A 14557-nucleotide genomic window follows, 5' to 3' on the forward strand; every position below is an offset into this window, starting at 1 on the left:
ATAGTATAGAGGACAGGAGACGATAGAAGATAGGATAGGGGATTGGATAGGATAGAGGAAAGGAGACGATAGAGATTGGATAGGATAGAGGATAGGATAGGATAGGATAGAGGATAGGATATGATAGAGGATAGGATAGGATAGAGGATAGGATAGGATAGAGGATAGGATATGATAGAGGATAGGATAGGATAGAGGATAGGATAGGATAGAGGATAGGATAGGATAGAGGATAGGATAGGATAGAGGATAGGATAGAGGATAGGATAGAGGATTGGATAGGATAGCGGATAGGATATAATGGACTATAGGATAGGAATGAGGATAGGATAGGGTTGAGGATAGGATAGGATAGAGGATAGGATAGAGGATTGGATAGGATAGAGGATATGATAGGATAGCGGATAGGATATAATGGAGTATAGGTTAGGAATGAGGATAGGATAGGGTTCAGGAGAGGATAGGATAGAGAATAGGATAGGATAGCGGATAGTATAGGATAGAGGATAGGATAGGATAGAGGATAGCATAGGATAGAGGATAGGATAGGATAGAGGATAGGAGAGGATAGAGGATAGGATAGGATAGAGGATAGGATAGGATAGAGGATAGGATAGGATAGAGGATTGGATAGAGGATAGGATAGAGGATATGATAGGATAGCGGATAGGATATAATGGAGTATAGGATAGGAATGAGGATAGGATAGGTTTCAGGATAGGATAGGATAGAGGATAGGATAAGACAGAGGATAGGTTAGGATAGAGGATAGGATACGATAGGATAGAGGATAGGATAAGATAGAGGTTAGGAGAGGATAGAGGATAGGATAGGATAGAGGATAGGATAGGATAGAGGATAGGATAGGATAGAGGATAGGATAGGAAAGAGGATAGGATAGGATAGAGGATAGGTTAGGATAGAGGATAGGATAGGATAGAGGATAAGATAGGATAGAGGATAGGATTGGATAGAGTATAGAATAGGATAGAGCATAGGATAGGATAGGATTGAGGGCAGTATAGGATAGAGGATAGGATAGGATAGAGGACAGGATAGGGGATTGGATAGGATAGAGGACAGGAGACGATAGATGATAAGATAGGGGATTGGATAGGATAGAGGATAGGATAGGATAGAGGATAGGATAGGGGATTGGATAGGATCGAGGATAGGAGATAATGGAGGATAGCATAGGATAGAGGATAGGATAGGATAGAGCAGACGATAGAGGATAGGATAGGATAGAGGATAGGGTAGGGGATTGGATATGATAGAGGATACGATATTATAGAGGATAGGATAGGATAGAGAATAGGATACGATAGAGGATAGGTTAGGATAGAGTATAGGATAGGATAGAGGATAGGATAGGATAGAGGATAGGATAGGATAGAGGATAGGATAGGATAGAGGATAGGATAGGATAGAGGATAGGATAGGATAGAGGATAGGATAGGATAGGATAGAGGATAGGATAGGATAGAGGATAGGATAGGATAGAGGATAGGATATGATAGAGGATAGGATAGGATAGAGGATAGGATAGGATAGAGGATAGGATAGGATAGAGGATAGGATAGGATAGAGGATAGGATAGAGGATAGGATAGAGTATAGGATAGAGGATAGGATAGAGGATAGGATAGAGGATTGGATAGGATAGCGGATAGGATATAATGGACTATAGGATAGGAATGAGGATAGGATAGGGTTGAGGATAGGATAGGATAGAGGATAGGATAGGATAGAGGATAGGATAGGATAGAGGATAGGATAGGATAGAGGATAGGATAGGATAGGATAGACGATAGGATAGGATAGAGGATAGGATAGGATAGAGGATAGGATATGATAGAGGATAGGATAGGATAGAGGATAGGATAGGATAGAGGATAGGATAGATGATAGGATAGGATAGAGGATAGGATAGAGGATAGGATAGGATAGAGGATATGATAGAGGATAGGATAGAGGATTGGATAGGATAGAGGATATTATAGGATAGAGGATATGATACGATAGCGGATAGGATAGGGGATTGGATAGTATAGAGGACAGGAGACGATAGAAGATAGGATAGGGGATTGGATAGGATAGAGGAAAGGAGACGATAGAGATTGGATAGGATAGAGGATAGGATAGGATAGGATAGAGGATAGGATATGATAGAGGATAGGATAGGATAGAGGATAGGATAGGATAGAGGATAGGATATGATAGAGGATAGGATAGGATAGAGGATAGGATAGGATAGAGGATAGGATAGGATAGAGGATAGGATAGAGGATAGGATAGAGGATTGGATAGGATAGCGGATAGGATATAATGGACTATAGGATAGGAATGAGGATAGGATAGGGTTGAGGATAGGATAGGATAGAGGATAGGATGGAGGATTGGATAGGATAGAGGATATGATAGGATAGCGGATAGGATATAATGGAGTATAGGTTAGGAATGAGGATAGGATAGGGTTCAGGAGATGATAGGATAGAGGATAGGATAAGACAGAGGATAGGTTAGGATAGAGGATAGAATAGGATAGAGGATAGGATAGGATAGAGGATAGGATAGGATAGAGGATGGGATAGGATAGAGTATAGAATAGGATAGAGCATAGGATAGGATAGGATTGAGGGTAGGATAGGATAGAGGATAGGATAGGATAGAGGACAGGATAGGGGATTGGATAGGATATAGGACAGGAGACGATAGAAGATAAGATAGGGAATTGGATAGGGTAGAGGAAAGGAGACGATAGAGATTGGATAGGATAGATGATGTAATAGGAAAGAGGATAGGATATGATAGAGGATACGACATTAAAGAGGATAGGACAGGATAGAGGATAGGATAGGATAGAGGATAGGATAGGATAGAGGATAGGATAGGATAGAGGATAGGATAGAGGATATGATAGGATAGAGGATTGGATAGGATAGAGGATATGATAGGATAGAGGATATGATACGATAGCGGATAGGATATAATGGAGTATAGGATAGTAATGAGGATAGGATAGCGTTGAGGATAGGATAGGATAGAGGATAGGATAGCGTTGAGGATAGGATAGGATAGAGGATAGGATAGGATAGAGGATAGGTTAGGATAGAGGATAGGATAGGATAGAGAATAGGATAGGATAGAGGATAGGATAGGATAGAGGATAGGATAGGATAGAGGATAGGATAGAGGATAGGATAGGATAGAGGATAGGATAGAGGATAGGATAGAGGATTGGATAGGATAGAGGATAGGATAGGATAGCGGATAGGATATAATGGAGTATAGGATAGGAATGAGGATAGGATAGCGATGAGGATAGGATAGGATAGAGGATAGGATAGGATAGAGGATAGGTTAGGATAGAGAATAGGATAGGATAGAGGATAGGATAGGAAAGAGGATAGGATAGGATAGAGGATAGGTTAGGACAGAGGATAGGATAGGATACAGGATAGGATAGCATAGAGAATAGGATAGGATAGAGGATAGGAGAGGATAGAGGATAGGTTAGGATAGAGGATAAGATAGGATAGAGGATAGGATAGGATAGAGGATAGGATATAGGATTGGTTAGTATAAAGGATAGGATAGGGGATTGGATAGGATAGAGGACAGGAGACGATAGAAGATAGGATAGGGGATTGGATAGGATAGAGGAAAGGAGACGATAGAGATTGGATAGGATAGAGGATAGGATAGGATAGGATAGGATAGAGGATAGGATAGGATAGAGGATAGGATAGGATAGAGGATAGGATATGATAGAGGATAGGATAGGATAGAGGATAGGATAGGATAGAGGATAGGATAGGATAGAGGATAGGATAGGATAGAGGATAGGAGAGGATAGAGGATAGGATAGGATAGAGGATAGGATAGGATAGAGGATAGGATAGGATAGTGGATAGGATAGAGGATAGGATAGAGGATATGATAGGATAGCGGATAGGATATAATGGAGTATAGGATAGGAATGAGGATAGGATAGGTTTCAGGATAGGATAGGATAGAGGATAGGATAAGACAGAGGATAGGTTAGGATAGAGGATAGGATAGGATAGGATAGGATAGAGGATAGGATAGGATAGAGGATAGGATAGGATAGAGGATAGGATAGAGGATTGGATAGGATAGAGGATATGATAGGATAGCGGATAGGATATAATGGAGTATAGGATAGGAATGAGGATAGGATAGGTTTCAGGATAGGATAGGATAGAGGATAGGATAAAACAGAGGATAGGTTAGGATAGAGGATAGGATAGGATAGGATAGAGGATAGGATAGGATAGAGGATAGGAGAGGATAGAGGATAGGATAGGATAGAGGATAGGATAGGATAGGATAGAGGATAGAATAGGATAGAGGATAGGATAGAGGATTGGTTAGTATAAAGGATAGGAGAGGATAGAGGATAGGATAGGATAGAGGATAGGATAGGATAGAGGATAGGATAGGATAGAGGATAGGATAGTTTAGAGGATAGGATAGGATAGAGGATAGGATAGGATAGAGGATACGATATTATAGAGGATAGGACAGGATAGAGGATAGGATAGGATAGAGGATAGGATAGGATACAGGATAGGATAGGATAGAGGATAGGTTAGGATAGAGGATACAATAGGATAGAGGATAGGATAGAGGATTGGTTAGTATAAAGGATAGGAGAGGATAGAGGATAGGATAGGATTGAGGATAGGATAGGATAGAGGATAGGATAGGATAGAGGATAGGATAGGATAGAGGATAGGATAGGATAGAGGATACGATATTATAGAGGATAGGACAGGATAGAGGATAGGATAGGATAGAGGATAGGATAGGATACAGGATAGGATAGGATAGAGGATAGGTTAGGATAGAGGATAGAATAGGATAGAGGATAGGATAGGATAGAGGATGGGATAGGATAGAGTATAGAATAGGATAGAGCATAGGATAGGATAGGATTGAGGGTAGGATAGGATAGAGGATAGGATAGGATACAGGACAGGATAGGGGATTGGATAGGATATAGGACAGGAGACGATAGAAGATAAGATAGGGGATTGGATAGGATAGAGGAAAGGAGACGATAGAGATTGTATAGGATAGATGATATAATAGGAAAGAGGATAGGATATGATAGAGGATACGACATTAAAGAGGATAGGACAGGATAGAGGATAGGATAGGATAGAGGATAGGATAGGATAGAGGATAGGATAGGGGATTGGATAGGATAGAGGACAGGAGACGATAGAAGATAGGATAGGGGATTGGATAGGATAGAGGAAAGGAGACGATAGAGATTGGATAGGATAGATGATATTATAGGAAAGAGGATAGGATATGATAGAGGATACGATATTATAGAGGATAGGACAGGATAGAGGATAGGATAGGATAGAGGATATGATAGGATTGAGGATAGGATAGGATAGAGGATAGGATAGGATAGAGGATAGGCTAGGATAGAGGATAGGATAGGATAGAGGATAGGATAGGATAGAGGATAGGATAGGATAGAGGATAGGATAGGATAGAGGATAGGATAGGATAGAGGATAGGATAGGATAGAGGATGGGATAGGATAGAGTATAGAATAGGATAGAGCATAGGAGAGGATAGGATTGAGGGTAGGATAGGATAGAGGATAGGATAGGATAGAGGATAGGATAGGGGATTGGATAGGATAGAGGACAGGAGACGATAGAAGATAGGATAGGGGATTGGATAGGATAGAGGAAAGGAGACGATAGAGATTGGATAGGATAGATGATATTATAGGAAAGAGGATAGGATATGATAGAGGATACGATATTATAGAGGATAGGACATGATAGAGGATAGGATAGGATAGAGGATAGGATAGGATACAGGACAGGATAGGATAGAGGATAGGATAGGATAGAGGATAGGTTAGGATAGAGGATAGGATAGGATAGAGGATAGGATAGGATAGAGGATAGGATAGGAAAGAGGATAGGATAGGATAGAGGATAGGTAAGGATAGAGGATAGGATAGGATAGAGGATAGGATAGGATAGAGGATAGGATAGGATAGAGTATAGAATAGGATAGAGCATAGGATAGGATAGGATTGACGGTAGTATAGGATAGAGGATAGGATAGGATAGAGGATAGGATAGGGGATTGGATAGGATAGAGGACAGGAGACGATAGAGGACAGGAGACGATAGAAGATAAGATAGGGGATTGGATAGGATAGAGGAAAGGAGACGATAGATGATAAGATAGGGGATTGGATAGGATAGAGGATAGGATAGGATAGAGGATAGGATAGGGGATTGGATAGGATCGAGGATAGGAGACGATGGAGGATAGCATAGGATAGAGGATAGGATAGGATAGAGCAGACGATAGAGGATAGGATAGGATAGAGGATAGGGTAGGGGATTGGATAGGATAGAGGATAGGATAGGGTAGATGATATTATAGGCAAGAGGATAGGATATGATAGAGGATACGATATTATAGAGGATAGGATAGGATAGAGAATAGGATACGATAGAGGATAGGTTAGGATAGAGTATAGGATAGGATAGAGGATAGGATAGGATAGAGGATAGGATAGGATAGAGGATAGGATAGGATAGAGGATAAGATAGGATAGAGGATAGGATAGGATAGGATGGAGGATAGGATAGGATAGAGGATAGGATAGGATAGAGGATAGGATATGATAGAGGATAGGATAGGATAGAGGATAGGATAGGATAGAGGATAGGATAGGATAGAGGATAGGATAGAGGATAGGATAGAGTATAGGATAGAGGATTGGATAGGATAGCGGATAGGATATAATGGACTATAGGATAGGAATGAGGATAGGATAGGGTTTAGGATAGGATAGGATAGAGGATAGGATAGAGGATTGGATAGGATAGAGGATATGATAGGATAGCGGATAGGATATAATGGAGTATAGGTTAGGAATGAGGATAGGATAGGGTTCAGGAGAGGATAGGATAGAGAATAGGATAGGATAGCGGATAGTATAGGATAGAGGATAGGATAGGATAGAGGATAGCATAGGATAGAGGATAGGATAGGATAGAGGATAGGAGAGGATAGAGGATAGGATAGGATAGAGGATAGGATAGGATAGAGGATAGGATAGGATAGAGGATAGGATAGGATAGAGGATAGGATAGGATAGGATAGAGGATAGGATAGGATAGAGGATAGGATAGAGGATAGGATAGAGGATTGGATAGGATAGAGGATATGATAGGATAGCGGATAAGATATAATGGACTATAGGATAGGAATGAGGATAGGATAGGGTTGAGGATAGGATAGGATAGAGGATAGGATAGAGGAAAGGATAGAGGATAGGATAGAGGATAGGATAGAGGATTGGATAGGATAGAGGATGGGATAGGATAGAGGATAGGATAGGATAGAGGATAGGATAGTATAGAGGATAGGATAGGATAGAGGATAGGATAGAGGATAGGATAGCGGATAGGATATAATGGACTATAGGATAGGAATGAGGATAGGATAGGGTTGAGGATAGGATAGGATAGAGGATAGGATAGAGGATTGGATAGGATAGAGGATATGATAGGATAGCGGATAGGATATAATGGAGTATAGGTTAGGAATGAGGATAGGATAGGGTTCAGGAGAGGATAGGATAGAGAATAGGATAGGATAGCGGATAGTATAGGATAGAGGATAGGATAGGATAGAGGATAGTGATCGCGCCGAATGGTCAGCTTCGTTGTTCGGGAGGGGTGTGTTGTGTGGACTGTGATTTCCAGGTTTAACAAAGTAACAAAACTATCACTTTATTTAACATTAATATAAACAAACTTTGTGGACTGTATATTTTTAGCGCGAGTGATTATTACAAGAAAGATGCTCTTGTCTTAATAGCTGTACGTTACAGTTGCCTTAAGAGAAGTACTAAAACTTCGGTATGTTTTTCTAACTAAAGACTGTACGAAACAGTGGCCGTAAGGGAAGTGCTTGGACTTCGGTGTGTATTCTAAATCTACCCGGCGCTTGCCAAACACCGATATTTAAGCTAGTTGTCAATGGGCGGTGACTTGACTGGCCAACGCCCACGATGGTAGAGAAAGTGGTGGAAAAGCGGAAGAAACATTTGGCAAGCCGTGTTGACGGAAAAACCCGGACTCAGGCGGCGCAACGCAGGTAAGGCCCGTCCGGTGACATGTAACAATGACCCAAGTATTTTATGGAGACGGGTGAAAACGGCAATTTCGAAAGTGAAGACCAGGGAAGCACACGTGCAAGGGTAATAAACTACTTCCCGAGTCCTAATCCCCGAAGCGTGATTTTTACTTACCCGGTTGTAAATGACCTTTTAAAGATTCCGTTCTTGGGACATTTGGTTGCCAAATGTGCAAGACGGGCACTTCGTTCAAGCTAATAAACTGACCCTCGAGGGTCGCACAAACATGCCGCCCACCTTGAACGGCTAGCGTTCAACATACATGAATCTAAATAACACAATATAAAGACGCAGTACCTAACTAAACTCGGACTAGCCTAATAAATGAGATCAAGATATTCGAAACCTACTAACTACGAATGCTATAAGTCTAATGAATAATAAGTAGTTGGATGTTAATACATGTTAAATATAGCACTGCATGATTAACAGTAATGCGCTTGCGACATTTACGACGCCGTCTTATCATCTAACGGTGCAGTGTTGATCTCCTCTGAATGATGACTGTGGCATGATTCCTCATCATGCACGGGCAGGATGCAGATTTTCGAGACTGGACGTGTAAAAACCCCATCAGCCGTTCGAACGGAGACGACCCTCGTAACTCGATCTGCTCCTGGGTGAAGGTTCACGATGCGCCCCAGTCTCCATCGCAAAGGTGGCAAATTGTCCTCCTTGACAATTACCATCGTCCCGATCCGAAACTGTTCAGGAACATCCAGTTTCCATTTGGAACGTTGCTGCAGGTGATGCAAGTATTCCTTTTGCCAACGTTTCCAGAAATGTTGGTACATCGCCTGGAGAAGCTGAAACCGACTCAGTCTATTGACTGATATATCAGTAACGTCGGGATGAGGAATGGCAGTCAGTGGGCCTCCGATTAGGAAGTGGCCTGGTGTTAGAGAGGATAAATCTTGGGAATCGGAAGACACAGGATACAGTGGTCGAGAATTCATACATGCCTCGATTCGCGTCAGAACTGTGGCTAACTCTTCGAACGTCAACCGTGTTTCCCCTACGACCTTTAATAGATGCCGTTTTGCTGATTTTACAGCGCTCTCCCATAGACCTCCGAAATGAGGTGCGCGAGGAGGAATGAAGTGCCAATCGATGCCATGAGTAATTGTATAGTCTAGGATCCTCTGTTTAGTTGTTCCGTCGCGGAAGAAGTCTGTAACCCTTTGCATTTCGTTGCGGGCGCCCACGAAATTTGTCCCGTTATCCGAATATAGATTCCGACACAGACCCCTACGTGCAACAAATCGATCGAGTGCGTTTAGAAATGCTTGGGTTGATAATTCTGTCACTAATTCAAGGTGAACAGCCTTTGTTACGAAGCATACAAATAAACTTAAATATGCTTTAGTCGTAGTTTTGCTTCGTGTCCGATCTTTGACATAAAACGGACCTGCATAATCGACACCGGTACTAAAGAATGGAGCCTGAATACGGACTCGTGTTGCAGGTAGTTGACCCATCAAGTGCTTGCCTACCTGCGGATTCAACCGACGGCAACGTACGCAATCCCGGATAATTTTCCTAACCAGAGATTTCCCCGAAATCGGCCAGTATTTCTGGCGGATTGTGGAAAGGACTGTTTCACACCCAGCATGTAATAAACGTTCATGTTCTTTACGGATGATTAATCTCGTGATGTGGCTATTTTTGGGCAAGATTACTGGATGTTGCTGCTCGTACTCTATGTTCGCGTTGCTCAAACGTCCGCCTACTCTGACGAGTCCCTGATCATCAATAAAGGGATGTAAACACTGTAGTGAATTTAAATCCGATGCGACCTTGCCCTGTTTAATTTCATGAATTTCCCTTGCGAACGCCTGATTTTGAACAATTTTCAATACTGCGATCTCAGCTTGGTTGATCTCGTGAATCGATAATTCTCCGAATGAACCGGAGTCCTTTTCTGGTGGTTGAGACTTCTTGACTCGGTGCTTACAATTGTTGTAATATTTGAAGCAGTAAGCAATTACTCTAAGCAATTTTAAATAACTCGAGAATTTAAACATCCAAGACAAATCAGATGATTTCGTATCTACTATTGCAGCACAAATGACTCGCTGTTCTGGAGGATCGATAGTAGCATAGTCAGGTATTGATGTTTTAATCGATTGCCCTTGGAGCCAGTCTGGACCATTCCACCAAAGATTGTTACTTTCTAATGCAGAAGACCGTACCCCTCGTGACAATAGATCCGCAGGATTCTCACTAGATGGAACGTGACACCATTTACCCCGTGATAACCCTTGAATCTCGGTTACGCGGTTCGCAACAAATGTTTTCCATCTGCTGGGAGAACCTTCTATCCATGCCAATGTGATCATGGAGTCGGACCAATAATACTCGTTAGATATGTGTACCCTGGACGCTTCACGAACCTTACTAATTAGTTGAATTAACAACAATGAGCCACATAATTCCAACCGCGGCAAGCTAACCACCTTTATTGGAGCGACTCTTGACTTAGCGCACAATAAATGCACAGACACCTGTCCCTGCTTGTCTACCGAACGCAGGTAGACACATGCACCGTATGCCCTTTCAGAGGCATCACAGAACCCATGAATTTCTACCTGATTTGCTTGTGCACCTAATGTACATCTTGGGATTGTGAATTTATTTAATAGCTGAATATCCGATTGAAATTCAGAAAACTGTGAATGAATCGTCAGCGGAACTGATTCGTCCCATTTCAAATCTAACTGCCATAATCTCTGCATTAAAATCTTTGCTCGGATAACTATTGGACCGATTAGACCAAGCGGATCAAAAATCTTTGCAATCTCGGATAAAATGATTCGTTTTGTAAGTCGCGAATACCCTGATTCAGTAACACTAACCCGTAGTTCATCTCCAAGTGGACTCCATAACAACCCCAAGGTTTTCGGGTCCTTTGTGGTTTGTAAATCAATTAATCGGTCTGACCCTTCATTATTGCATAATGCTGCAGGTGCATTAGATGCCCACTTACGTAATTTGAACCCAGATGCAGAGAGTGTTTCTTCTATCGAGGTCTTAATGACTTGTGCCTCCTTAACCGTATCTGCGCCCGTTATCAAGTCGTCGACGTAGAAATCACGTGCGATGATTCCACTGATATGTGCATCGGAACACCGTAAACTAACTTCCTTCAGGACTCTAGTCGCAAGAAAAGGTGCAGACGCGGTGCCATATGTAATGGTGTTTAACTCGTAAACAGCTAAAGGCTCAGTTGGTGTTTCTCTCCATAAGATACGCTGATAAGCTCTATCGCGTGGTGCTACCAAGACCTGCCTATACATTTTCTCAATGTCGGCAGTGAGAACTATATGGTGTTGTCTAAAACGAATCAGGATTGTAAACAAGTCATCCTGGATGACTGGTCCCACACTTTGTGCGTCGTTACATGATATCCCGCTTGTGGTTTTCGCCGAACCATCAAATACCACGCGTAATTTCGTGGTTGTGCTTGTAACCTTTGTGACTGCGTGGTGCGGAAAATAACATGAAGCATTCGATTTTAATTGAGAGTTGATCGTGATTTTTGTCATATGACCCAGAAGTTCGTACTCTCGCATAAAAGCAACATAATCCTGCCAAAGTGACGGTGATTTTTGTAGTCTAGATTCTAATTGAAGGAAACGACGTTTAGCAATTTCATAGGATTCCCCGAGATCCTTTAACCTTTCGTTAAATGGAATAGAGACTACATAGCGACCGTCGGGAGTTCTAGTGACTGTTTTAACAAAATGCTCTTCACACGGATGCGGATCTGGAATAACCCTTCCGACGGAAAAATGTTCTATCTCCCAAAATCTGTTCAGACTATGGTGCAGTTGCTCATTCGTTATGAGGTTGCACATTGGAGTCGGTTTCGGAACTAATTTGTTATTGATCCGTCCTCCGAAAATCCAACCGAATTGGGTTTTCACGAGGACTGGAAGGCCCTTTCCTAATTTATGTAAACCTACGCTCATGATCTCCCAAAAATGAGCATTTCCTATCAACAAGTCTACGTCGCGAGGTTCAGCGTATGTGGGATCAGCAAGGGTTATGTGTGACGGAATCTGAGCTGAGTGGGGTAACTCAAAGGTGGGAATAATAGGAGTAATTTTGTCCATCAGAATGCATTTGAGGTTGACGCAGTACCCAGAGACTCGTGATTCTATAGTCATATTCGTATTCCCGATGACTTGTCCAGTTGCGTCATTGCCTCCTACCCCAGTAATTCCGGACGTTGACCTTAAACAATTCAACCCTAATCGCTGAGCAAAGGAACTCTTAACGATGTTTACTGTGGATGCTTGATCTAATAATGCTCTACACTTGTGTCTATTTCCGTGAGTGTCTACTACGTGAATAATTGCTGTAGAAAGCAATACTTGTTCGGGGTCATCCGAATTCGAAACAGTATAACTTTGTGGAGATGGTGACCGTTGCTGATCTCCCTGTTCAGCCTTGCCGGGTATATTTGTTATTTTTGTTTCTGAACCAGAAGCTACAACTTGCGATGCTACAACTTGCCTTGAGCTACCTTTTTGTGCAGAACCTTTCCACACGTGCAGTGCCGTGTGATGCCTTGCCTGGCATTTGCGACAGGGGCCTGCTGTACAGAACTGCACCCCGTGCCCGGGTTTGAGACAATTAAAACAGACGCGCAATTCTTTAACTTTATTTACGCGGTCAATCAACGATAAAGAGAAAAACTCCCTGCATTGGGCCAATGCATGCGATGCTTTACATAAAGGGCATTCAAACGACCCGGAGGTTACAAATGCGAAAGGACGAGCTCGAGATTTTTGTACAGTCTCCTTTCCGTGAGATGCTGTGGAGTGCGCAGGTCCTGACCTGACTGATTTGGAAAGGAATTTGTAATGCTGTTCTAGGAAGGTCTGTAAGTCTTTCATCCCCTTTTTTTCACCTAGTTCTGAGGCCTTCTTGTTCCACGCTTCGGTGGTCCGTGAGTCTAACTTCTTTGATAGTAAATACATTAGCAATGAATCCCAATGATCAACTGGCTCCTTAAGTGATTTTAATGACCTTAAATGGTTGTAGAAATCATCTAGAAGTTGTCTTAAATCTTTTGCTGAATCCTTCGTCATCGACGGACATTCAAATAACGCTCGAATATGAAATTCTATTAGCTCACCTACATCCTCAAAACGTTCCTTCAATGTTTCCCAAGCAACGGTGTAATTTTCATCTGATACCGCGAGCGAAGCGATAGCACGAGCAGCTTCTCCCCGTAGCGCAGACTTTAAGTGGTGGAATCGTGCTATATTACTTAGCGCCTCATTATTGTTGACTAATGATTCAAAACTGTCTCTAAAATAAACCCATTCTCCGAGATCACCACTGAAATTTGGTACCGGAATTGGCCGTAATTTAATTGTAGACGATTCTGATGTTGTCGGTGTAACTGTCGCGGGACGCGATGCAGAATGCATGGCAGGAGACTGTGTCGGATTTCGCGAACGGGCAATATGCGCACGAACACTCCCAATAACGTTAAAATAAGTCTCCTCAAAACTTTCGCGCTGTCTGTGTTGCGTGTCTTCTTCCGACGTACCCGCTACTAATCTATCAATTTGATTCTGGACAACTTCAAATTTATCTAGCAATGATTCATTTCGCTGGAGTCGCGCCTCAAGAGCCTCGAGTAACGTTGTCGCACCCCTTTCTGAACTTAGTCAATTGTGCTTTAATGTGGCTGCGCTCACTAAGTAATTTTTGCAACGTGGTTTCGTCCGAATTAGCCATCGCTCAACACAAATCAAAACCTATGAATCTCGACTCACCAGTAGAAGAATGGATGTACGAGATGGATACTGATGCTGGTCGATGCTAATCCTCAGCTGTTGATGTGACGGATGCTGTTGAACTCGCGTTCCTAGACACCTTCAGACTCCGATGGACCACTTCAGCTTCCAGTAGGCTGGTCCAATGATTCTTCAAACCGCCCACCGTGGTCAGTTGTTGATCGTCGCCGTTAGATCTGGACGTTGGGATGCCCAGTGATGTTGTTTTTGTAAACTGAACTAATTGCAGTCACAGTTTAACTCGTAATTAATCGTAAGATCACAGTCCTCGGATCACGATTTGTTAAGTGGAGTGCACTGTCACACTTGACTGACAATTCAATCCCGAACAGAACACTGAATTTTGCCAAAGTATCCGGCTCGAAGGACCAATTATGATCGCGCCGAATGGTCAGCTTCGTTGTTCGGGAGGGGTGTGTTGTGTGGACTGTGATTTCCAGGTTTAACAAAGTAACAAAACTATCACTTTATTTAACATTAATATAAACAAACTTTGTGGACTGTATATTTTTAGCGCGAGTGATTAT

General features: G+C 42.3%; 1 protein-coding gene across 1 annotated transcript in view; it reads right to left on the bottom strand.

Annotated features, from left to right (window-relative positions):
- Nucleotides 1-13971, bottom strand: part of LOC143363306 (uncharacterized) — a 141872-nt gene extending 127901 nt beyond the window's left edge. Inside the window, exons 1-6 of the mRNA XM_076803913.1 lie at nt 13886-13971; nt 13361-13536; nt 9897-12577; nt 9738-9847; nt 9176-9465; nt 8671-9109 (exon numbers count right to left, since the gene is read on the bottom strand). Coding sequence (XP_076660028.1) covers nt 8671-9109; nt 9176-9465; nt 9738-9847; nt 9897-12577; nt 13361-13536; nt 13886-13971 — 3782 coding nt within the window. The remainder of the gene's footprint in view (nt 1-8670; nt 9110-9175; nt 9466-9737; nt 9848-9896; nt 12578-13360; nt 13537-13885) is intronic.
- Between the last annotated feature and the right edge of the window lie 586 nt (nt 13972-14557).

This window comes from Halictus rubicundus, unplaced genomic scaffold (assembly GCF_050948215.1).
Source record: "Halictus rubicundus isolate RS-2024b unplaced genomic scaffold, iyHalRubi1_principal scaffold0031, whole genome shotgun sequence".
Lineage (NCBI taxonomy): Eukaryota > Metazoa > Arthropoda > Insecta > Hymenoptera > Halictidae > Halictus > Halictus rubicundus.